The sequence below is a fragment of the Dermochelys coriacea genome, chromosome 18 (genome assembly GCF_009764565.3).
Source record: "Dermochelys coriacea isolate rDerCor1 chromosome 18, rDerCor1.pri.v4, whole genome shotgun sequence".
In the NCBI taxonomy this organism is placed as follows: domain Eukaryota; kingdom Metazoa; phylum Chordata; order Testudines; family Dermochelyidae; genus Dermochelys; species Dermochelys coriacea.
The window spans coordinates 21,704,344-21,729,075 of NC_050085.1; the positions used below are offsets into that span (position 1 = coordinate 21,704,344).

Here is a 24,732-nt window from a genome sequence, read left to right on the forward strand (position 1 = left end):
TTCAGCATGCCCCATCATTTACACAAGCAGTCTGGTAGCAAAATCGCTGCCCAAGGAATAAGCCAAGACAGCAAACAGCACATTAGACTGGATGGTTATTTCCTGTTCCCAAAGCATGTTTCATTCTTCCTTGCATGGAAAAACTCCTCCCCCAGCAAGCAAAGGGTAGAATGAGCTGGTTCTCAGACAGAACATAGTGTCCTATGCTGACTAGTTCAGGGGCTGTCTTTGTCTTGAAGCCCACTGCATTTTATAGTATCTGAGCAAGAGACTATTCACTGAAGGAACAGAATCCAGCTCGGTATGCCTGCCTACCAGATGTTCTAATCGGTCTCCTTTTGGACCCCTGCAGATAAACACCGAATACCGGGCGGAATTTGCTCACTGCTTGGAGCCACTGTTGCTGCTGAATCCGCGCCGGTCTGTGGTGGTGAGCGGAGGTGGCATTGGACCAGGGATCAACAACGGAAACATGTAAGATGCTCAATTTCTCAGCTACATCCTCAGGGAGGAAGAGGGAAATGACAGTCTCCATGAGCCTCTGATATTTAGAATAAGGTTTGGACAATAAATACTAATTTAGGATTTATATGCTGGAAAGAAAGTAGCAATTCTAACCTGTGGCTCACATAAAATGCAGCTAAGCCAAAAGGTGCCCAGGTGGCTGCGTAGCACAGCACTGGTGGTGAATCCTGGCCAAAAGAGTGTGATCAATGTCCATGGGATGCTACAGTTGAGCTTCTGCTATCTCTCAGGAGTGAATCCTGGCCATTTGTGTCGTATCTAATTTCACCTATGCCCATCACCATGGCATCTGAGCACCTTACTAAAACAGAGCCAGCAGAATGCTGCCCATCACTGAGAAAGTGGTGCTAAGTACTGAGGTCTGGAGAAGCATCACTAAGCACTGGTACTTTGGGGCTGGAAATCTCACAGGAGCATGTCAGAGCAGGGATGGAGGCAGAAAGTGAGTTGTCTTTAAACATTTCAGGGGGGTTTCTTTCAATTAAATCTAATTTGAAGTTATCCCTACAAACTAAAGGAGATCCACCTTCACCCAGGACTCTCACACTGCAATTTACCAGAGAAACAACAATGTGAAGTTGAATTTTCAAAGGACTGAGCAGTCCTGTACACATCCGAACATGTACTTAGAGGCATAATCTGTTATAAACATAGTCTAAATTAAACAGTGGAAGAAACTGGAATGTCAGGTATTGGAGGCATAGTTTGTTGGGCTATTTGGGATAGACTTTTAAACACTGAGCCATCCCGTGTCATTCTTCCAGCTGCCTTCTTGATTTCAGGACGACAGGAATAGAGTGATCAGAAATATAGACACTGCTGTGCAGCATGGAGTAAGTGCACCTTCGCTGCTTCCCCAGCTGGCCAGCTCCAGCAGGCAGTAAAGCTAGTAGTGCCATCTGGTGAAGTTCTTTTCAAATCACTTAGACTTTCTGGGGATGGGCACTAAAGGTGCCTTGTAACAGTTGCTTTTGAAGAGGTTGGTATGGGATGTATTTGTACATGGGGTAAATCTCTCTCACACCAAGTCACCAGTCCTTCCACGTTCAGGGAGAAGTCACTGATCAGACTCACAGGGAGCAGCCTCCATCCACAGTGCCTTCGTGAGTTGGTCTGGAATATTTGGTTTGTTAAATTTTGAAAAATCACCCACCCACCCCCAAAGACTACCCATGCACAGAATGATTGGATAATCAATACGTGATCCTGGAAGAGCCAAACAGCGTACAGAGTAACAAGCCATCACTGTATATCAAATACAAAGCTGAGAGAGGGCAGCATGCCAAGCACATTTGAGACTGTTGTGACTGCGGAATTACCATTCAAACACACCAGTTTTATTCCTACATTGGCATTAAGGGACCAGCACGTCTTAGAGGTTAGTGCTCCTGAAAGGAACAGCCTCACAGCAAGCGTTTGAAGCAAGTGTATTGTGAGCAAGCACCGTGCAAATTTCCCACGCCTGGCTCTGCCAGAGTACCTCACTCCTGACCTGCAGCACCCCTTGTTATTCCTGCCACAGGCGGCTGTTTATTTTAATTTAAAACCCAGCCCACCAGTTGTTGATCTATAGAAACATGAGAACCCCTAACGTCTGAGATAGGCTGCTACAACAAAGAAAACTTTGGTGAAGACTGTGGGAGTGGTGGCTGTTCTGAAAGGGGAACCCTATACTGGAAATGGTGAGTGGTCTGAAATGCTCTGATGCTTCCTTGTAGCACCACCTCTCCAGTGAGCTGCCCTTGACTTTGTCATGATGAGAGGTGTCCTAGGGACAATGCATAACAGCTGTGCTGATTAATGGTCAGGAATAGGCACAGTGACTTGAACTGGCAATTCCTGGAAACCAGGGTTTGGAGCACAAGGGGAGCTGCATGTCTGTGTTTTGCAGGAGATACAGTCTGGCCGGATATGATAGACTCATAAAGGTGGGTTCATCCTTACTGCAAAGCAAGGGGTGAGGGCTAAAGCAGGTCAACAGACAAGTGATTAGTTTAACAGCAGCTTTCACGAAAACCTGCCAGAAATTCCTCCACATACACACCACCTTCTCCTTGCAAACGCTGGCGAGTGACATAAGACAGACAGCATTTATCCCTTCACGACCAATGCCATCCTTAGCGTATGGGTAAATCCCACGACATTAAAATCGCAAAAGTCTGGGAGGAAAGCAATAAGTGTTCCCAAGAATTTCCTCCATTATAATAATCACTAACAAAGCAGGAGCCTTCCCTGTTCTAATCCATAAAAAACCATGAGCCCAGCACTGTTGATTTCAGACCGTAACTGGTGCCTGTCGTGGGGTGCAACAAATCATTTGGAATAACTGAAAGGACTTCCATTGTAACGAGTGGCTATTGGAGGATGAAGCAACAGAGGCTGATGTGTCTAGTTATCCGGCATGATAATATCGATTCCCTCTTATCCAAAGCTCTCACGGTTCCTTAATCACTTCTTGGAACTCCGCTGTCCCTATTTCACAGCTGCAGAACTGAGGCACAGAGAGGGGAAGTGACCCAAAGGTCACCCAGAGTACATTGCCAAACCAGCTTTAGAGGCCAGGCCTCCTGGCTCCATTGCTGGACTCCAACTGCAAGAGCACTCTGCCTCCCAGCTACAGAAATATCCTGCCTACCTGGAGGTCTCATCACCGTACATATATTCATGTGGGAGGCCCCGTATGGCCCTCGTAAAGTGCTGCCATTGCCACTAACACACAAACAGCAAGGGCCACACCTTGAGAACCTAGCAACACTCCTTGTTTGGTTCTTGGTGGCTCAGCGACTGCAGACGCCCCTGCAGTTATTGACAAGATGCCATTAATGTCACCTTGGGACACCTAGGGAGTCACTTCTCATAGCATCAGCCTCTATGAAGGACTCTTTACTGTCTCTGTCTAGAGTTAGCCTGAGCACAGACAAACCCCTTCCCTTTGCACCAAGTCACTGCATGCAGTGTGGTTAACAGGGGCATCAGGCTGTGATGCAAAAAAGATGCTGCTATGGCCACCAACTTCCTCCAACCTGCCTGGGCTGCACCCTGTCCACCTGTGAAATGCAGGTGACCCTCCGGGCCCACCTCACAGCACTGTGAAGATGAAGAGCCCCAGGCTGTTCTCCGTGATCTTGACAGTGACTCGCTCACTCACCTGGTTGATTAGCTGCTCTGGGGCTGTCCCGGGAGCAAGCTTTCGGGTCCTCTCTGCCCTCTGCTCACTGTCAACACCAGCCCACGTAACACTCCAAACAAACCGCCTGTCTTTCGGCCTGGCTCACCTGAGTGATTGGTTTCAGCTGAGGCCCCCCAGAGCAGCCTGTTGGTCTGCCACTATTTTTAATCAGAATTTCAAAGAACTCTCTAGGGCACAGTTCCCTTGCACTGGATATATTTAGGCCAATTGATGTCACAGGCAGCCTAGGCCCCTCCACTCTGCTCCAGCTGCTCGCCCTGCAAACAGGACAGAGTTTCTTATTGTGAAATGGGGATCACTGCTTGTTTCCAAGTGGATTTTACAGTTCAGGGAAACTAATCATTGCGCCGGGGACTTCAGAGCACCCTTCCTTTGTAACAAGGTACATTTCAGCTACATATAATGGGCTGCCTTTCACAAGACTTGGATTCTAAGGGGAAGCGGAGAGCTGGACGATAGGAATCCAGCAAGAACTGCAGAGTGGGTGTCCGGCTGCCTCCTCTGATCAGTGAGCATTGATTCTAGCATGAGACTTGATTCATTACATAATGCATGGAATAGTGGTAGCAGCTATTGGACTGTGCAGGAAGAGTCTGAATGCAGAGTAGCAATGCCTTGCTTTATAGGAAGTGCTTCCCATTTAAGAGTTTGGTTATCATTAGATTAGAGATGAAATGCTAAATCATGCTGAGAGTATATTTTCTGATGCTTGTCCAAATATTGCTTCTTTACTAGAATGGTTGGCAATTTTCAGCTTCAAATTTACAGCTCAGTGATTTCACCTACTCCCAGGGATATTTTGCAGAAACCTGCATTCCTCTCTCCTTGGATCTGCCTGTCGAAGCCTAGTTGCAGCTCCCTATAAGAGCTGTTTCTTCTGGCCATCAAAAGAGGCCAAACTGTGTGCAGGCAGCAAGACGTTTTCAGTGCAATTAATACAGGGATTCTGCACCAAGACTTCTAGGGGGCCAAGAATCAGGGTTTTGTGACTCTGACATTCTTGCCAATAGGTCGGATGACAAAACCAGACACAGGTGGCACTTGATACAACACAGGAGAATCCATACCTAAGGAGGTGTTTCTGATGGTCATTCTGGGTTAAGATTGATTCTTGTTGGGTGTTTCTGCCACTTTGTGTTCACACTCTGCACAGCCTCAGATACCCCCGGGGTCCAGTACTATGCTTCAGTTACTGGCTTTGTGACGACGACACCTTCGCATTTAAAGGTACAGACTGACTCAGAAGAAATCAAATAGAAATGATGTTTAGAACAATTTCACGATAGCATTGGAACAGGAACTCTGAGTACTACAGGGTCACGTTCACCCTACTGTACTGGGGTTTCCTTGCAGGGACCATCATTACACCATATAGATTCTCCAGGCAGTTTCCATGATTTTAAATCTCCATCAGATGAACAGGGACTAGAACAAGAACGTATTAGATGAAGCGTTAGCCAAGTAACCCAAGTGTCCACTCTGCCCAGTGCTGTAACTGCGTGATAGGGACAGGAACAAGGCCTGGGTCTTTTTAAATAAAACACATTGTACCAGGATCGGCACTGGTGATGTTACCTCATTAGAGGTGGTGATTTTGCTGCTTTCCTGTCATAACTGCTGACACAGAATGTGATCTGTCCCCCACAGACAGAGGCAGTAGCCACGGGTAGTGAGCTTCCTTGGAGACATTGCCAGAAATGAAACTTGAAATCAGATTTTCTAGCCCACACGATCTGCCTTTTATAAATACAGTTAATGCGAGAGTAAAATAGAGCTGATGGGCAGGAATTCTCTTCCACCTTTGGCCTCCTCTTTAACTGCTGCTGTATCTTTCCCAGCAAAGGGCAGCTGTGATCTTAGAATCTTCTAATTGCCTGGTGGAAGAAGTGACACTGTCAGACAGAACGATGACCTGCTAGCCTTGTCCTGCGCTAAAGAAAGCTCTCTCAAGGAGAGGAGCTAGTTTCTCTTTGGCAGACTAACTAAAATATGTCCAAAGAGGCTATTTCCTGGCTTGCACTACAGACTGGACACAAAAGTCAGACAGGTCAGAGGATGCTTATTTCACACTATGAGCAGATGGAGGCACTTTCTAGTTTGCTTCTGCTAAATGGCAATTTCAGATACAGCAGTTGATTTGATGGCACTGCTTATCTACGTTTTAAAAACTCATGCTCTCTGCTTAAGGCTCTCGGGTGGTCAGTGCTCCAAGACGCTGATAGTGCCAGGCTGTCCCCCTTCCTGCGATAAGATGTCCATCACAGGCTCCATAGTTCGAAAGCCAACCATGCATCGTTACATCAGCACCAAGGTCCTGCTGGCCGAAGGAGGGGAGACGCCCTTCACTGAGCACTGTCGCAACTATGAGAACATGTACAGGGTAAGTACATGGAAGAGGGCAGATCTAGTACACAGCCTGATTTCACCATTGACCAGGGGACTGCTATCCCTGGCCAAGGGGTTTTCCTTACTCGACAGGATCAGTGCCCAGAGGCAGAAGAAAACTGTGACGTAATTCCTGTAATGATGCAGGGCAGGCCTGAACCAGGGAGTAGAAGTTGAAGCTAGACAAATTCAGACCAGAAATAAGGCGTAATTTTTTTTAACAGAGTAATTAGCCATTGAAACAATTTTCCAAGGGTTGTGGCGGATTCTCCATCACTGGTCATTTTTAAATCAAGATTGGATGTTTTACTAAAAGCTCTGCTCTAGGAATTACGTTGGGGAAGTTCCATGACCCATGTTATACAGGATTACAGAGCTCGCTTCTGGCCTTGGAATCTGTGAAATCCATTGGCTTAGAAGAGTTCGTCTGTACCATATATAACAGCCAAGCCTTCTGTCCCCTCAGCAGTGACCTAATCACAAAGATTCATCTACGTGCCTATGGTAAAATAGTGTTTCCACAGGAGAAAACAGCAGTAGCAAGAAAATCAAAAGATACTGGATTTTCCATGCACTTTCCCCTTCTTTAACCAAACCCGTTGCCATCTGTCTCCTCAGGGATGAAAGGGAAACGCCACAGCAACTCACCCCTTTCATATTTCTAATGCAGACCCTGCAAACGGAGATTCAGAACCTGAAGGATCAGGTACAGGAGCTGCATCGTGACCTCACAAAGCATCACTCCCTTATCAAGACAGAGATCATGAGTGAGATCCTACAGAAGTCCCTCCAGATGGACGTGCAGATTGCCTCGGAGTATTCGTCTGTGGAAATGAGGCGGAGCACGTTTGAAGAGGTACGTTTCCTGCAACTGGATGAGTCATGCCAATGCCAAGCCCAGGGAGAGAACATGGAGCATCTCGGAGTAGGAAGGACACATATCGGGCAGGCAACAGGGGTTGTTCTAGCATAGTCGGCTCCTTGCAGAGCATTTGCATATTTCTACTCTCTTCCTTTAAATGAGCAGAAAATAGCAATGGACAGTTGGGCACAGCAGGTTTTTTTCCTGTCGATGGAAGGCAGAAGGAAGATGACAGACAAGGTGGAGTGAAATGAGATTATACTGGAATCATTAGGCTCAGTCCAGTGCTAGAGATCTTCGTTAGCTGCCAAGATTTTTCTAGTTCTGCCAGACAAAGACATCTGCTTTGTGCTCAAGACCTGAGGCTATATGATGTGCTGAGAGCAATATTGTGTTGAGGCAAGTGAGGCTGGTTACATTTGGAGCCTGATCCCTGTGTATCCAGCCAGCAGGTAGGTTTGGATCTTGAATAAGGGTGTGATCTGTAGGAAATCGCACTCATCAGTACTGGATGCAGACTCTGCCCTAGACTTGCCCCTGGAAATGGTTTGATGGAAAGTCACCAGCCTTATTCTTGTTTTGCAAAGGCTCCACTCAGGCTGTGCTACACTATAGCTTAAGTCGACAGAAGTTACGTCGCTCAGGGGTGTGAATTAGCCATCCCCGCATAACAATTTATGCCAAATTAAGCACTGGTGTGGACAGCGCTATGTTGCTGGAGAGCTTCTCCCACCGCTTGCCGGGGCTGGAGTAATTAAGCTGACAGGAGAGCGCTCCCCCATCAGCTTAGAGCGGCTACACTAGGGAACTTACAGTGGTGCAGCTGCACCAATGCAGCTAGTGTAGCCATAGCCTGAGTTACTAGAACAATTAAAAGGGCCAGACTCTTGGTCTGTACTAAAGGGGCTGCTGTTGCTGCAGTATTTGCAAGTTGTTAGCTGCAAAGTGGATTGCTCTGCCAGCCTGGGACAGATGTGAGAGAAACAGGCTCAGCGAACGTCCCTTGGAAAGGGTACTTCAGCCCTGTACTGCAACGTGCTGTCCAGCTCACTATTTTTGTTTCAGATTTGGGAGGAAACATATCAGAGGGTGGCAAACGAACAGGAAATTTATGAAGGTATTTGTGACAGTTCTGTCCACTAACCCACTGATTCTGTACGGGGAGACGTTCTTCCCCAACTCACCGTCTCCGTTTAACGTGCGTTTGCTAAGTGGTGATAGGGGTTACAGTGCTAACAGTCTGTGTGTGGGGTCAGGACACATTCTAGTTTAATAAGGGGAAGTTTCAAACGTGAGAAAGCTGCTAAATTGCTCCTCTGCTGCTCTCCGCTCCAAGGGCTTCCAGCACTGGAACGCCACATAAAGCACAGCAAGGCCTTGCCCCACTCAGAGGAATCAGCCTCGCTTCCCGCACATGTGGATCCCTCTACCTCTCTTCCCCAGTCCTGCTGTCCTCCATCTGCTACACGTCTCATTCATTCCATGCTGACGGGCGAGGCAACAATGGTCCAGCCCAGCAAAACCTCCTCCTCTATCCACCCAGAGTAGACTCTGTTAGAGAAGGTAAATCAGGATGGGTAACTGTCAAGCAAATCCCCACCCAGTAGCTCAGAGAGGTGCTAACACAGTTTCAAACCACACTGTGGACAGAGCCCAGGAAGCAGCAAGAGGACAGGAAACAAAAAACTAGAAAAACCCACAGAATTAAAAAAATAAAATGTCAGCCTAGAGAAAGAGAAACTGAAAAGCAGAGTCTGGAGAGAAGTCTGGATATTCAGAGATTAAAGTATCTAACAAGCATAGTAGCTTTGCAGATCTCTCCCACAGATGGCTGGTTACCTGCAGCATGAAGAGATGGCAGCCTCTGGTGCTTCAGTTGGTTGCGGTTTACAGCATCTGTCCTGGGTTTAACAGAAAGTTTGCAAGCATGTAACAAGGCCCCTCAGAGATGTAAGAGGTCAGAGGACATACTAGATGACTTCATAAAAACTCTTAGGACATCCATGAAAAAACACCGTCTGAAAGCTAAGAGTCAGGACAAAAGCTCCAATTTCTGGAAGGCGGTGAATTGCTGGGCCCTGTTACAATGTGTTCCCTTTCCGTGCAGCACAGTTACATGACCTGTTGCAGCTGAAACAGGAAAACAGCTACCTGACAACCATCACCAAACAGATTGCCCCCTATGTCCGCTCCATAGCTAAGGTGAAGGAACGACTGGAGCCCAGGTAAGACAGCACAGAGCCTTTTCCCTGAGAAGAGAGGCTTTGGGGTCTTTGAGGTGGATTCATGTGTCTCAGTCCAGTCCCCAGTAGACTTAGCCACATTTCAAAAACACAATCAGTGCTCTTGCTGGCACTCAGCAGGGACACCATGGCGACCTAGCTGTCAGACGTGTGAGCCCATTTCTTCAGAGATGAGGCACAGTGGCATGGCAGTACAGGGAAGCTTGTACTGCCCTAGCTAATACTGTATCTGTTCTGTGGACAGAAACTTGCAGTTCTAGTGCTGCTCATGTCCTGTTACAAATACTGCGTACCACCAAAACCGCTGCAGCTCACTCTGCTTTTCATCTCACTTTAGACTACAAGAACCCAAGGAACTGAAGGATGACCAGACAGAGAATCTGCTCAAAATGTATGATGATAGCACAGTGACCAGCGACACAACACACAGGTAGAGAAGGGGGTGGAATGGTTAGACTGCTGATGGCTTATCTGAATGCTTGATACCAAAATTAGTCAAACCACTGACAAATTAGTCAGTCATTCATTTCTATATAAAATTGTCAATTAAAATACTGAAATTAGGAAATAAAAATGGAAGACTTCCATAGAACCTCAGTGCTGCAGGTAGCATTAGGCATTGCCAGGGGGCACACACCGAACAATGTGCTCAGCAACAAGTGCCATGCATTTTGCATCAAAGGTAGGGTCCATGGGGAAGGGAGAGGTGGTAGGGATTTTGGTTTTTAGCCAGACTGTATCCTGGCTAAAATCCAGCTCAATTTACTTGCTGATCCCACCCCCTAAATTTCTTCACCACTTTCCCTAAATTTGTTTTTCTACTAAATTTCAAAGTTACAGAAACACAGGACAATATCTAAACAGAATTAACTCAGTATCCAATTACAAGAGGCAAAGGGGAAGAAAAACACATCTGCAGTAATATTTAAACCAAGATTTGGTTTCTCAAGACCATCTCTAAGGTCTTAGAAGCTGCAGCTGAAGCAATGGGTGCTAAAGAAAATCCTGAGTTACAGAACCCTGAGATACTAGTATGTAAATACACTATCAAATTGTTACAAACATTTGGTGGAGAGAACAAGGAAGGAGAAGAAAAAGAGGAAGGGGATTACCCTACACGAATGAGGAAAGTAACACATCCAAAGATCCCTGTCATCTACCACAGCATTGCCGCAACTGAGGGAAAACATGGGGAAGAGATGGAACAGAGCCACTAAAAGCACATTACAGTGCTGCCCTGCAGCAATGGCACTCCACCTCAGAGGAGTGTAGAGCAGCATCAGGGGACATGGTCCTTTGAGTATCTTTAATGTACCTTAGAGGAGGGTGGTAAGGCTTCCTTCATTGTTGGTGAAACTCTCTGCAGTCCTGGCTGTAGCCAGGTGCCAAGTGTTAATAGCTGGGGTTAAGTGCTAGAGAACTACTGTAATTGAAGCCTGAATTTCAATTAATCAGTGAAGTGACCCAATTAAGGATCAGTCTCAGTCATCCCATGCAGACTTGCAGCATTTTACATACTGCATGAACAACTGGAACTTACTTTGAGATTTTATTTAAAAAAAAAATGTTCATGTGATTTGTGCTGTTGCAATTTTGCTACACAAAATACAGCAAATGTGGAAAGTGTAAAAATAAAACCATTACACAGCAACTATTGCCCATGCCAGCAGCAGACTGCCTAGAATCTCTCTTCTAAATAAGAACGGGGAGTATTTGTGGCACCTTAGAAACTAACAAATTTATCTGAGCTCAAATAAATTTGTTAGTCTCTAAGGTGCCACAAGTACTCCTCGTTCTTTTTGCTGATACAGACTAACACAGCTACCACTCTGAAACCTCTTCTAAATGAGAGTTTGCTAATAAAATATCCAGGCCATCTGACAATTAGATCTTTTTGTGATTTAGCCAAGGTGCCTTTTCTGTTCTAGGAATGACTTGACAAGAAGCATGGAAGACAACAGGGAGCCCAAAGTGGACAACCGAATGCTGAACATTGTCACTGAGGATCCCCTACTGAAAGACACTTACAGAACCAAACAGAAAGGTGGGACAGAGGGTCCCAGCCAGAAAGATTTTGCAACTTAGGCAAGGCAGAATGCCAAGAAGCTGCACGGCTTTGCATTTCATATATGCAAACAAAAGATTTAAATAGGAGTTTCTCAAGTACTTTTATGGTTGAGTCAGATTGGTGTGTTATAGGGGATCTATCCATTGAAATAAAGACTTGACAAGATGGGGAGGACCAGCATTTCCAAATTTAGTTTGATGAAATTGAGTCTTGAGATGCAGTCTAAGGCTTCACCAATTAAGTGAATCTAAATACTGTTCTCATTACGTTACCAGATGGTTTTTACTCAGTTATGGTCTGACTTCCCAGGCCAATTTCTTTGGCTGTTTGTGTATTTTCAACAATGTTATGCTGTATTTTTCTGCATCAATAAATTCAAACCTCTATTCAGCAGAGAAGTCCAGTATCTCTCGAGTCAGAACTCTTTTGTGGGCCCCCATCAGGTCAGAAACTTGTTATTGGAATTTCTCCTTCACATGAAAACTTTGAAAAAACAAATATTGATATATTTCACACCTGAAATCCCTTCTTATCTCAGCTGCTTAAAGCGAACTGTAAGCTCTTGGTGGTGAACCTAGAAAAATGGAGTATTAATAAGCCTAATTTTGACATTGTGCTATCAATTTATTTTAAATGCATGAAAACAGCTAGCTCTATGCAAGTTTTATTCCCCCTACCCCTACTACCTGCCCCAATGAATACAATTTATTTAAAAGTCTAGCTTAGTAAACAATGTATTCTTTGTAAAATGTAGCTATTTCCTCAAAAAGAAAGTAACCTTGCATAGCCTTGAAGCTGGGTTTTGGGGCAGTTTATGGTTTTGGGATGGTTATTTTTGGGGAGGAATTGTTTTTAACACTTCTGCACTTTAGTGTAATGAGATCAGTAGGACTTTGAGTTTTTATGCTGTAGACTGTTCAGAAGTCTTGTTTTCCATAAAAGATGTACACCGCTTTGTATATTAAAAATCTGAAAAAAATAAAATGTCAGTTCTTGATACTTCATGCAAGTTGTTAATATAGCATGACTACACCCACCAGGGAATTCTGGGAGGGCCAGACTGCATGGGACAACCACCCTCCCACCAGCAGACTTCTCAGAAGATAAATTTCCTTCTGATAAGTTTCAAAGAGAATATGTTTCCCTTATAATCACCACACCTTTTCAGGTTATTTTAACCAAGTAGAGTTTTATTTAATAAATGGAAAGAATTCTCAAATCTGCAAAAGAAAAGAACCTTTAAATATCTGTAATGAACATTTCTTCATGTAAGAAAAAGGGTAGAACTACTCCATTGTTTAATACACAGTTGGTCTCAACAGGCCCAAATAGACTGTGGAGTGATTCTAGTAAACATTAGTTTTTTTTCAGCACAGACTTCAAACATCTTGAGATATAACAAAGTAACAATCTCGTATTGCAACAGGAATGTTGAGGTGTTTTCAAGGCAGAAGACGACTTCCTCCTCATATTCCAATCCAATGACAAATTGCCAAATAAAATAAAGACAATGAGATCAGAAGCTACTCCAGGCAGTAAGAAAGTGCAATAGATGGACAGTTACTCTGTGCCATTATTTGAAAGTTGTATCCTGACCGTCAAAGAACACTTACTCTGTGCTATAAGCAGAAAATGAAAGTCAAGGAACCAGGACAAAGTAAATTCCTAAAGTTATAACATGTTTACAAAAAGCAAGTTTTAGAAATTAGTTGTTTACAGAGTGACTAAGTTACTTTGTCGGACATAAGGATAAATAAATACTCAACGTGTTCTTACTAACCCCCAACCCCAAACTTACATTATTAATAATCTAGTTTCCTTTTTGCAGTTTATGCTAATCACTTTGTCCTTCACAAACCTTTGGACAATAAAAATGGACAGATCAGTTTCACTTTCTAGTTCTCCTGCACTAGCTTAAAATTGCAACTTTTGAACTGCAAACACTGCAGGGGATAGTTTAAATACAAGCTAAGCAGGTTACTTGAAAAAACCGTATGGAACACTTTTTGCAACCTATTGAGCACATAACAAGTCCTAAATTTTTGGCCTGAACAACATGATAGTGCCTTTTACCCTTGTTAGTAATTAACAGTCAGTAAGCTAGAAATCCGATGGTTGATAAGTTTCATTTGGTAGACTGCTTTAAAATGCATAGAAATTTTATGTAGCCTGTTCCTCTTCTTAGCGGTTAAGATGTTTTCCCAGGCTACATAAATACTGTTTGCAGTAGTGAGTTGAAGTCCTTTCCCACAGGACTTTATAAGTTAATTGCTAACATGAGACTGTGCAAATCTACCAAGGGCCAGAATCAAGTTCTTATTCACTGGGTACAGAACTAGAAGTTGTTCATTGACAATACATCTTTGACTTTTTAAAAAGACTCTGCTGCACCATGTGCCAAAGGGTCCATTTTGATGAATAAATAAATTTAAAACCCAATTTGAACTAAAGGGTGATCTTCATTTCTTTCAGAGTAGCAGCCATGTTAGTCTGTATTCGCAAAAAGAAAAGGAGTACTTGTGGCACCTTAGAGACTAACAAATTTATTTGAGCATAAGCTTATGCTTCGTTTCTTTGTGAATTCTGACTCACCTTTCCTTTGGGAATGAGGGCTGCAGCAATCATTCCAGATATTTACACCACAAGATAAAGTACTAAGATCCCACACTACTGTGCCATCTCCAGAAGTGGAACATTAGCACTATGTAAATGTACTTGGGGCAAACTCCCACACCTCATTTTCAAAAGCGATTTAGGTGTTTGACAGTTTTGCCATAGGTCAAGAAGTATAAAGATTATTCTTCTGACTCAGCACATCTTGGGATGAACCTACACGCCCTGCACAAATCTGATTTTTGTGCAAGTTCTAATCCGGGTGAAATTTACAATTAACAATAACTTTGGGGGCATTGTCACTATATTAAAATAAATTTCAGCAAGGCCATTGGAGAAGAAAGTGCTTTCACTGACCACTCCATCAACCAAGTAAATCATTTCCTGTGCCCATTCATATTCTTGCTGATAGACACAATCTAAAGAAAATCCATTTTCACTGTGACAACATAGATCCTACAAAGGGCTTATTCAACAGAACCTGAGGCTTGGTGGGTGCTAGTGAGAACCTCCAGCTACACAGATGAAAAAGGTCTTCTTCCAACATAGCTATAAATGTTACATTTGGGTGTTGACTTGGAACATGCAGATAAATCCAAAACCCAAAGGGTAACTGTAGTTTCTAGGCACCAGAACTGATGTCATCAGTGACAGGTGCATCAGAAATACCCATGATGCTTCACATATTCACATGAGCAAACTGCTATCCCAAGCATATTAACAGTAGCTTGATGAGCGCTATCGCAAGTACAAACAGCCGTGGAGCCACAGTGGCATGAGCAATGCAGAGTACATATTGACCAGTTCCAGGCAGGTTTGTATTCTTCATGGCTCAGATGTACCTCCATTGCCACTACTCATGCTACTGCGGCTACACAGCTATATATACTTGCACTAGCTCTCATAGACTAACCGCTAGTATGTGTACATGAACAGGGGAAATTATACCACCAGCTCATAGTGCGATGTTTTTCAACTGTCAGTGCTGAAGTGCTTTACAAAGAAGGTCAGTATCATTATCAATAGCAGGTTTGGTTATGAAACATTTATACAATGGAAAAATTCATACGAGAAACATCTTAAAATAAGCGCAGTTAAAAATCCTGGTTTGTATTAAGATTTTAACTGGTTTGAGATTTTTTCTGAGGTATGTTGGCTACAGACAGCAAAATGTATAACTCTCTTTCAGAAGTACATTGGAGGCACTTCTATTGCAAAGGAAAAGCAATCTGAACAGGAATCAAGTCCTTACAAATAATTATGCAGAGGAAAGACAACATTAACCACATACAGCTCTGCTGAAGTTTCATATCCCTTTCCTCAAGCAACAAATATATTCAGTAGGAGATTTAACGTAACAGTGGGTATTTTAACTGGAATTCAACGCAGCAGGTGCCCTGAAATTTGAAGGCATAACTTGGGTAGGAAAAGGCTTTTACATGATGGAAGAGAGAAGAGATTAACAATTTGTCCCTACATCCCTTTGTATGCAGATCTACTGAAATTTGACTTCCAACTTGTTTGGTACATGCCTCATTTTAATATCCAAGTGTGTTCCCAGTGGTCTTTCAATTGTAAACTTAAGCATTCCAAACTACCAATATAGTCATCAGCACCACAAAAGAACTCTACTGAATTACAACCCAACGGAAGTTGGCAACATCTTTATAAAAGCAGCTTCTACCCGTGCTCTATTTCCTGAACTATGTTACAGTACCTTAATTAAGGGAATACTTCAAGTCAAGCCATTACTTGTCAGCATACAATTCTCATTCCAGCAAGAAAGTCTATCTAGAATCAAGGAAACAGTGAACTTCTTTGGTATACAGTAACAGAAAATAAATTATACCACAAAATCTGAATACAAATCATATCCAGAATGGTGAATATTTAGAATACCACCAGTTAATCAGAAAATTTTCCTACATTAGCCTATTTTCTGGAAATGTTTCCCGTACAGATGAAACATCCAAGTCATATTCTAGAACCAGGCAAGAATCTTACCATCTAAGGCCTTTTGCAAGTCTGTCAGCTATTGTTCTTTCTCTGCATTTCACAAAAACAGGAACAAACTTGTAATTTCTCTGAATTAAACTTATTTTCATGAGTGAACTACAAGTAAAGAAAGAGTTAACAACTAAAGTTATTTAAATAGGATAGAATGCAGCATGATTTTGAAGACTGTTTTACAGAAGCAAGTCTACGATTTGACAGGACAGACTCTTGCCAAGGGGGCTATGGGAAAATGACAAAATGATAATGAAACTTAAATTCATGGCACTAGGTAACTGATGGACACAACAATTGAGTTAAGTTTTCAATCTGAGCTTTCATGATGTTTAATGAAAGATTATTTGTGATTTAAGAAAATTTGAATATTGAAAGAGCCCCTCATTAACATTGTATTAGGAGACAGTGCTTTATACCGCACTGCCAATCTTTCAGGTAAGCATATCCCCAAAACGGTATGTAAATTCATGCATTTAAAAGACAGAGATTAAAGGCTGGGTTCTGACAGCCCTCCAAACAGGACATTATCACACTGACTTCAGTGAGAGTTCCACACACTGCAGGCTTGTCAAGTCAAGTCCAGAGAGGTTAAAGCTGTGCTGTTTAGCTTTTTTATGGGCAAAAAGCTTTAATTTTAAAGTTTCACCATAGAAATATGAGCTTCTAACCAGCACCCTTCTAGTGCAATGGTAGTTACTAGGACGTGCATAGCTCATTCTTCAACAGAATCGGTAAACACATTTTAGTACAACTCACTGTTGTAGGTAGAGCGAGACATCTTTTCACCAGGATTATGCTTCATTTTAGGATCACTATAGATTAAATAATCCAGAAGATCCCTCTATGCATCTAGGAAGGACTCATCTTGACTGAGCTTCTAATTTATTTGCAAGGCGTTCCAGCTGCCTAGCCTTTAATGAGTCTCCAGGAGATGACCAGTAAACAAAGACTGGCTACTACTAGAGCATGTCACGATATAGTGCTATGCATAGTTCCTTTCCATATGATGCCTGGAGCTGGATGTTCACTCAGTCAGTCTGATTTTTCATGTGTTACAGTTCCACTTTAACTCCCTTGATAAAAGGCAGACCTGATGGCACTTTCTTTTTATACTCCAGGTACTCCTCTCCAAAGAAGTGAATTAACGTAAACTCCTCTTCTTCTATTCGCTCTCTGAAGAATCTCCAGGATGCTAAAGTGTAGCCAACAACACAGACAGGATTACAGAGTAAGACCTGTAAGAGAACATAAGTGGTTACAGTCCAATTCAGCCTTGCAAAACTCTGTTCACCCTGGGAAAGGTTTTTGGTTGGTTGTTTGAAAAAACAAATGAAGTTTCATTAGTTGTCCACAAAGTGTATATCTGCAGTATGGCTTAAAAGATCCCCATTCTCCAAAAACAAATTTTTAGAATTTTGTTCTTGATCAGAATCATAATCTCTGCATTCTAGCCCAAGTATGACAAAATAGTTCTAATGAAGAAAGAGCACTGATGTTTCTTCCTATTGTAATATCAGACCCAAAGAGTATGCTGCTGCTAAAAGAATTCAGGCTTGTAAGGCTTATGCATATTTATAATTTTTCTTTAAAAGATAGCAACAGATACCATCACCACTCATACAACTACAAGGTTTATATATTGGATACTCTATGTTTGTTATAAACTAATTACAATGCCTAATATACTGACATTTTAAGTTACAGGAGTACTGTAATTGGTTTCAAGTATTTGACCTGGGTTTTATGTACACTAAACAAGTTAATTTTACTTAGCAGTCCTGTACAATACTAATATTCAATAAGAATAAGGCAAGTCTGATGGCTTACTGGAAGACACTTTGGAAGTAAAGATGAAAGGGAGGTCTGGACACACCCTGGAAGCTTTAAGGTCCAATGGCTAGCAGCAGATCACACCTTGAACCTCTGAAAGTGTTCCAGCTCAAACCCACGCTCCATTGCCTCTGCTTAATTCACACAGAAAATTAAGGAGATATGGTCTTCCCAAACATCACACATGATGGAGAGTTCAGAGGCCAGCAGTTTCATGATTCACAGCTTAAAGTGTACTGGTGGAAGACAGAATGTGTCAAAATCCATACCAGGGACTCCTACAGTTGATCATTTGCAAAATAAATTAGGTACAGGCTCTGGGCAGCATTAGGAAAAACTAGAAGATCAAGATAGCTAAGTGTATTTTATACAATACCTGTGTTCCAATACTCCAGTAAAACCATCCCACGTAAGATGGGTGCCGGAACCACCCATACACCCCACTTGTCACCAAAGTATGAGTATCCGATTTCTCATTCTGAACAATATGGTTGAAGTTGGAGCCAGCTGTGAGCATGGCAGCTTTCCTCAGACAATCCCCAAAGATCACCATCAATAACCCTACTGCACTGAGCCAGGTGATTTGCTTCATTTCTGCAAGTGAATAAGTACTGGTCATAACATGTTTAAAAGTTTACTCTTTTATTGCAGGTAAAAAAAGGAAATTTAGGGTTAGAGGTCTAGGGTAGAGAGAGAGCACCTTCAAAATTCATTGATCTAACCTGATGCATCCAGACCAAAGCCCCAAAGTTATTATATACTATCCCCAAGAGACTGATGTGCATGCTCTTGTTGTTTTAAGATATATTAACATAAATGCAGTGTGACCAGTTTCAGAGCGGTAGCCGGGTGAGTCTGTATCAGCAGCAAAAAAAAAGGAGTACTTGTGGCACCTTAGAGACTAAAATTTATTTGGGCATAAGCTTTCATGGGCTAAAACCCACTTCATCGGATGCATGCAGTGGAAAATACAGTAGGAAGATATATATACACAACATGAAAAGCTGCCATACCAACTGTAACGAGACCAATTAATTAAGGTGGGCTATCATCAGCAGGAGAAAAAAAAAAGAAAAAAAACCTTTTGGCCATCCTGATCATCACTAAAAAAGGTTTTTTTTCCCCTGCTTATAATAGCCCACCTTAATTAATTGGTCTCATTACAGTTGGTATGGCAACACCCATCTTTTCATGTTCTCTCTCTCTCTCTCTCTCTCTCTCTCTCTCTCTCTCTCTCTCTGTGTGTGTGTGTCTTCCTACTGTATTTTCCACTGCATGCATCCGATGAAGTGGGTTTTAGGCCACAAAAGCTTATGCCCAAATAAATGTGTTAGTCTCTAAAGTGACTCAAGTAATCCTCATTTTATTTTTATAAATGCAGTGTGTGTTGTACAATTTTAGTCTATAAAAATTACAAAAAACAAAACATTTTAACAAAAGTCTGATACACTATTTACTCTTCACCAGCTATACTGATAAGGCAGCAGTGTGTCTTAACTCTTCTTGGTGAATCGAAATGCAAAGGCAGAATGGTCAGAATACACAGCTACAAAGAGAATCTAACCCTGGAACTGCGCACTGTCTCTTGTTGTTTCACAAGTTGGATGGGGTTAAATTGATGTGCTCAGTCCTCAGAGGAGAGCAAATGCACTACCAGACTTTCCCCACCAATTCAAGAGCAGCGCTGAGGAAGCCATATCCAACCCTCTTTGGTCTGACATAGGATACTGGCAGTGCAGAAGCCATAAATACTTCCCCCATTCCAGAAAACTGGTTTAAAAAAGTTTGTCTAAAAAGACAAAGAATCCCAAAATAATTGATAATTATTGGTAACATGAATCTTGCTTGAGCACTAACAAAATCCAGTCAGCAAGATATGTCCTTTTCAAACTCTTTTTAACAGAATGCTAAACATTCATTGGTATTCCAGATTGCCTAAAAACTATCTTCCGTTTCAAGAGTCAATACAGCATGCAAAGTGTTTGGGAATAAGATAACTGTCAGTACACTCTCATAAAATCTCTTCTCCTTTAGACACCCTGTCACAGAATAACTAGATGTGACTAATCAAGCCTAACAGTGTAAATGCCAGGTTTCATCCTTTACCATGCTTTATTAGAATCCCACATAAATGTATTTAAACACCAACACGTTGAGTCATACCTATACACAAGCATGAAAATGCTGGTGCTGCTTAAGTCAGTGGCAGAAAACCCATTGACTTCAACAGGGCCAGGACTCACCTAACATATGCAAGAGAATAATTTAATCCTAGGAATTTGTCTCCCTTTATGAATTGCTTAAAATGTGCTACCTACGCAGTCCCTTCATGTGAAATAAAGCCTATATTCACACAGGCAATTGCTCTTCTCTTTAAAAACTTACCCAAAAACCTCAAATAAAACTACTGACCTGGATAAATGATTTTTTCAACTGTGAACTCTATCCAAGAAGAGAGAGCAGCTAGATTATACTCAAAACTGTGGTTTAGGAGGAAAGAGTCCAAGGACAAACTTCTGGGATTATTGATTGCTGTCACCAAATACTCAGAATAATGGAACAGTGACAAGGAACACATATACCTAGAAAAGAAGAAACCCACCAAAATTAAGACGAACTTAATTTATTTAAAAAGACCAGTTATGTTTTGCTGTGTTTATTTCTGGAATCCTATGTTTTGGAATTCATGTTACTCTGTTGACTGTTCACAGCAGCATAACTAGAATTCTGCAACTCTTATGCTCCACTATTTATTCAAGTATGTTAGAAACAAACATGTTACTTGTATAAGGTTATGTACACCTATATATTAAAAACAAAACTTAAGACTTGCACTTAGGAGGAACCGGAGGCTTCAAGGCATTAGTAATACAATTGTATCTAAGGGCTTGTCTACACTGGCAATTAGCAGCACTGCAACTTTCTCCCTCAAGGGGGTGAAAAAACCACCCCCGAGTGCAGCAAGTTTCAGCGCTGTGAAGCGCCAGTGTAGACAGTGCACCAGCACTGGTAGCTACGCCCCTCGTGGAGGTGCGTTTTTTTAAGAATGCTGCATCGTGACCGCACAAGGCACTTTAAAGTGGTGCCAGTGTAGACTAGCCCTGATGCAAGTCAAGCAGATCAGAGTGGCAGGTAGAGACTGTAATAATGCTACAAAGTCAATCGATCCTGCAATGGCAGGGGTATTGAGTAGATAACCAAATAGTACATTTTTCCATCTCTAATTTCTAGCAATAGGATACCGAAGCTCTCACCTCTCGGCTATTGGTTTGAGTGCATCTATTTCACTTGTAGTGTACCTCAACCTTCAGTGGGAGGCACTTCGCTGCAAAGGCCAGGAGGGGAGTTAGAAGTGCATGACCATTCAGTCTCTGGCTTTCTTCTCAGACCAAAAATCAGTGACAATTATGCAGGTTTTCTGTAAAACCTGGCTTACATGAACAGGGCTGAGACCCCGCAGACTATTCAGCATAGGCCCCCGTACGGTAATCGTTTTCAGACCCTACTGACCTGCACCGCACACAGCTCCCTGTCCCCAGCCTTAACAAAGGCTTTTCCTTACCAGCCAAAGTGCTTCCATGAGGATTGTCCAAAGCTCAGCAGCAAACCACAGCCGAAGGCAAAGCCCAGGAAGCAGGCCCGGATCGCGATCTGAAGCAGAACATGAAACACAAACAGGGGTTCCAGTCTCCCCCCCAGAGCAGCAGCCCCGGCTCCAAGGGGCCCTGCCCCCAACCGGTCTCATGTGCCAGGGGCGAACACCGGGAATGGAGGGACCCCCCTCTCCCGGGGGCAGCCCCCAGCCAGGCGCCGCGCCCCCCCCTCCCGGGGGCAGCCCCCAGCCAGGCGCCGCGCCCCCCCCTCCCGGGGGCAGCCCCCAGCCAGGCGCCGCGCCCCCCCCCCTCCCGGGGGCAGCCCCCAGCCAGGCGCCGCGCCCCCCCCCTCCCGGGGGCAGCCCCCAGCCAGGCGCCGCCCCCCCCCCCTCCCGGGGGCAGCCCCCAGCCAGGCGCCGCCCCCCCCCCTCCCGGGGGCAGCCCCCAGCCAGGCGCCGCGCCGCGCCCCCCCCTCCCGGGGGCAGCCCCCAGCCACCTTGTAGAGCGGCGGCCGGTAGAGCAGCAGCAGCAGCGCGTTGATCCCGGCCACGTGCAGAGCCAGCGCCGCGCGGCCCTGGAGCCCGGGCCCGGCCAGCAGCAGCAGCAGCAGCGGCAGCGCCGCCACCGACGCCCCGAGCAGGAAGGCGGCCAGGCTGGCCCGGCCCTCCGCCACCAGCCTCCCCTCCGCGCCGGCCATGACGGCGGCCGGCCCCCGCGCGCCAGAGCCGTCCCGCGGCGGCCCGCCTGCCCGCACAAGTCTCGCGAGACGGCGCCGGGGAAGAGCTCACCTCTCGCGAGATTCCCCCCGCCAAGGCACGGCTTCAGGGGCGTGGCTCCGAAGGGGATGGGAACGATGCGGCCCTGCAGCGCCCCCTGCGCAGGGGAGGATGCAGGGAGGCGTTTGGCTTCAGGTCGCCAGCGTGACGCTCATTTTTGTACAACGTGGCTGACTCTGGAGGGATGGCTCCAGAAGAACTCTGTCCTTGTGAATGGGATGCCCCTACCAAGAGCCTGAATTATGATCTCATTTAGACTCATTCTATACATAACTTCACTGGTTTCAGTGATGTCGCTCTGGATTTACACAAAGAAGTGACTCAGGATTTACAGCTGAAATTAGCATTTGGCCCATTGTTTTTCTGTAATGTCTTTGTGACATTTTCTGCTGCAGAAGCAGTGGCTTTGACTGCCAAACAGAAGAAGCTGGAATACCGCACCATTCCTCCTGCAAGTAGGGGAGGCATGTGAAGCTGTAAATGCTGCAGCCGCAGAGCCTGTGGGCCCAGACAGCAGTAAATAAAAGCCCTGTTGTCGACTGGGGTCGTGTCATTTGATTGTGATTGCCCGAATGGCTTGTAACTTGAGTCATGTTTTTGTAACCATGTTGTGTCGTGGACACTAGAGGGGGCGTGTGCACTAGTCAAAAGAAGCCCACAATTGCAAAGCAAGTTAGAGTTTTGTGTTTTTATGTTTACAGTTGTGAGCTAGTGTGTGCTGCTGAATTCTTGCAGAAAGCATTGATTTCAGTATCTGCCTCTACATCTTTAGTGATCTGAGATCCTAGTTTCTTTTTTTCTGAAAGTTTTTCTGATCACTTTTACATAATATCGACCATTCCACTTTTAAACTTTTCCTGATACACTAAGCGACCTTCTCCTACATCAAATCTCTTCTCAGAACAACTACTCTAATTTTAGTTAATGGGTCCTGCACATGCTCAGCACCTCTGAAAATCAGGCTCAAGGTCTCCAGCTAGGTTCCCAAATATTGAGGTGCTCTAAACCAGTGGACACTTGAAAATGTTGGTCTTCTGTCCCTTGCCAACAGTACCAACCTCCACTCTCCTGTGTGATCATTAACCAGTGAGCTGTGATTTCTCATTTAAACTAAACTCTTCAAGGCAGGGAACTTATCGTCTTGTAAAAAATCATGAACATTTGTAGTGCTGTATATAAAATAATAGTAATCTGCCATTTGAAACCAGCAATTCTTATTTATAACTGAACTCCTTGGAGTTCAGTGAAGCTAGTTGTAGATGGTTGATGGTTTTTAATGATCATGATAACCCAGACTCGTACGCTTTTGGGTGCACTTCAGTTTTTGCAGATTAAACTCTCTAAAACTTCCATAAAGGCTGCACATTCTATCAGTGAATTAGTCTAAAGTGTCAGAGTAGCAGCTGTGTTAGTCTGTATTCGCAAAAAGAAAAGGAGTACTTGTGGCACCTTAGAGACTAACAAATTTATTAGTTATTTATTAGTCTAAAGTGTGTAAATTATATTTCAACAGTAGAGCAGGGTAAATATTTAAAGATTAGAGCCAGCTGGAGCTATGCACAAAAGGCTTAGACAATGGGGAGTTTTCTGAATTCACTCTTCTCAACTCTTGAAAGATCCAGTTCAGTGTTGATTCACTTCCTTGATTCACTCCCTTGACTCATTTTGTGGCATCAGGCTGCATATAGCTGAAACCTAACTAAACAGATGTTAAAACTTCAGCCCCAGCAGACTTCTCAGGAGTAGGCTAACTTATTACAGCGTGTTTGAGTTTGCTCAAGTCAGTCGTGATTGATAATCACTAGCTAACTGATTGAAATATAGCAAGAGCAAGGATAGAATTAAAGTATCATGTAATAAAAGAAAAAAACTGCTGGCTTTGGCCTCCTGTCAGGTACTCGCCTTTCCAAATGACCACAGCTTTAATTGTAACCAGTGACCAAGCCACTGGACAGACCGCCATTCCCAGATTTGCTGTACCTGGGCTTTCTCCAGTGCAGGAAAAACTAGGGCATTCATATCTGTCTCCAAAAATGTGTCATGAGTTTAGCAACGAAGGAGCCCACAGAAATCTCTTATCTCATCTCCCCGCCTCCCCAGCCCCTGCTATGAAATCAAAATCTTCTGAAGTTGGGAATCTTATAACCCAAGACTGTTCCCAGGAGTAGCAACAATATCATGTGGAAAAGGGGGCACTTTTATTCTTTCTTTCTTTGCTTCAGAATAAAAATAACTAACTATCAGTAGCTGGTGGTTTTGAATCCCCAACTAAAACAGAAAATGACTCAAGTAAAAGTAAATGTGGTCACTCAACATAGTGCTCTTACATACCAGGGCATTGCAATATCCAAGGACGTAATTGTTCTCAGAAACGTTAATATTATTAAAAAGAAAAGGAGTACCGGTGGCACCTTAGAGACTAACAAATTTATTAGAGCATAAGCTTTCGTGAGCTACAGCTCACTTCATCGGATGCATTTGGTGGAAAAAACAGAGGAGAGATTTATATACATGCATCCGATGAAGTGAGCTGTAGCTCACGAAAGCTTATGCTCTAATAAATTTGTTAGTCTCTAAGGTGCCACCGGTACTCCTTTTCTTTTTGCGAATACAGACTAACACGGCTGCTACTCTGAA

The 24,732-nt window shown here is 43.7% G+C and overlaps 3 protein-coding genes across 6 annotated transcripts in view; 1 reads left to right on the forward strand and 2 right to left on the reverse strand.

Annotated features, from left to right (window-relative positions):
- Positions 1 to 12,277, forward strand: part of RNF207 (ring finger protein 207) — a 38,083-nt gene extending 25,806 nt beyond the window's left edge. For 3 of the 4 annotated variants that reach the window (XM_043499786.1, XM_038376678.2, XM_043499788.1), the window contains 7 exons: positions 353 to 474; positions 5,903 to 6,095; positions 6,771 to 6,956; positions 8,028 to 8,079; positions 9,070 to 9,187; positions 9,543 to 9,635; positions 11,134 to 12,277. In XM_043499786.1, coding sequence (XP_043355721.1) covers positions 353 to 474; positions 5,903 to 6,095; positions 6,771 to 6,956; positions 8,028 to 8,079; positions 9,070 to 9,187; positions 9,543 to 9,635; positions 11,134 to 11,290 — 921 coding nt within the window. In that variant the 3' untranslated portion in view covers positions 11,291 to 12,277. The remainder of the gene's footprint in view (positions 1 to 352; positions 475 to 5,902; positions 6,096 to 6,770; positions 6,957 to 8,027; positions 8,080 to 9,069; positions 9,188 to 9,542; positions 9,636 to 11,133) is intronic. The other variant, XM_043499787.1, reaches the window with a different exon arrangement.
- RPL22 (ribosomal protein L22) overlaps positions 1 to 16,612 on the reverse strand; it is a 66,376-nt gene extending 49,764 nt beyond the window's left edge. Inside the window, exon 1 of the transcript XR_006276290.1 lies at positions 16,425 to 16,612. The gene's annotated coding sequence lies outside the window, so the exon portion shown is untranslated. The remainder of the gene's footprint in view (positions 1 to 16,424) is intronic.
- Positions 14,921 to 22,046, reverse strand: ICMT (isoprenylcysteine carboxyl methyltransferase). The gene is made up of 5 exons (XM_038376683.2): positions 21,816 to 22,046; positions 21,289 to 21,377; positions 20,139 to 20,308; positions 18,103 to 18,320; positions 14,921 to 17,131 (listed from the first exon to the last, which is right to left on the reverse strand). The coding sequence occupies exons 1-5, from the start codon at positions 22,014 to 22,016 to the stop codon at positions 16,949 to 16,951; spliced, it is 861 nt and encodes a 286-aa protein (XP_038232611.1). The 5' UTR covers positions 22,017 to 22,046; the 3' UTR covers positions 14,921 to 16,948.
- Positions 22,047 to 24,732: the final 2,686 nt, after the last annotated feature.

Bases quoted from the DNA above. Each gene is read 5' to 3' on its own strand.
- ICMT (XM_038376683.2), bottom strand. From the start codon at position 22,016: ATGGCCGGCGCGGAGGGGAGGCTGGTGGCGGAGGGCCGGGCCAGCCTG. The intron at 20,309-21,288 runs GTAAGGAAAAGC...CTTCTTTTCTAG, and splicing joins TCATGGAAGCACTTTGGCTG to GTATATGTGTTCCTTGTCAC. The intron at 17,132-18,102 runs GTATTGTATAAA...GTTCTCTTACAG, and splicing joins ACTGGAGTATTGGAACACAG to GTCTTACTCTGTAATCCTGT.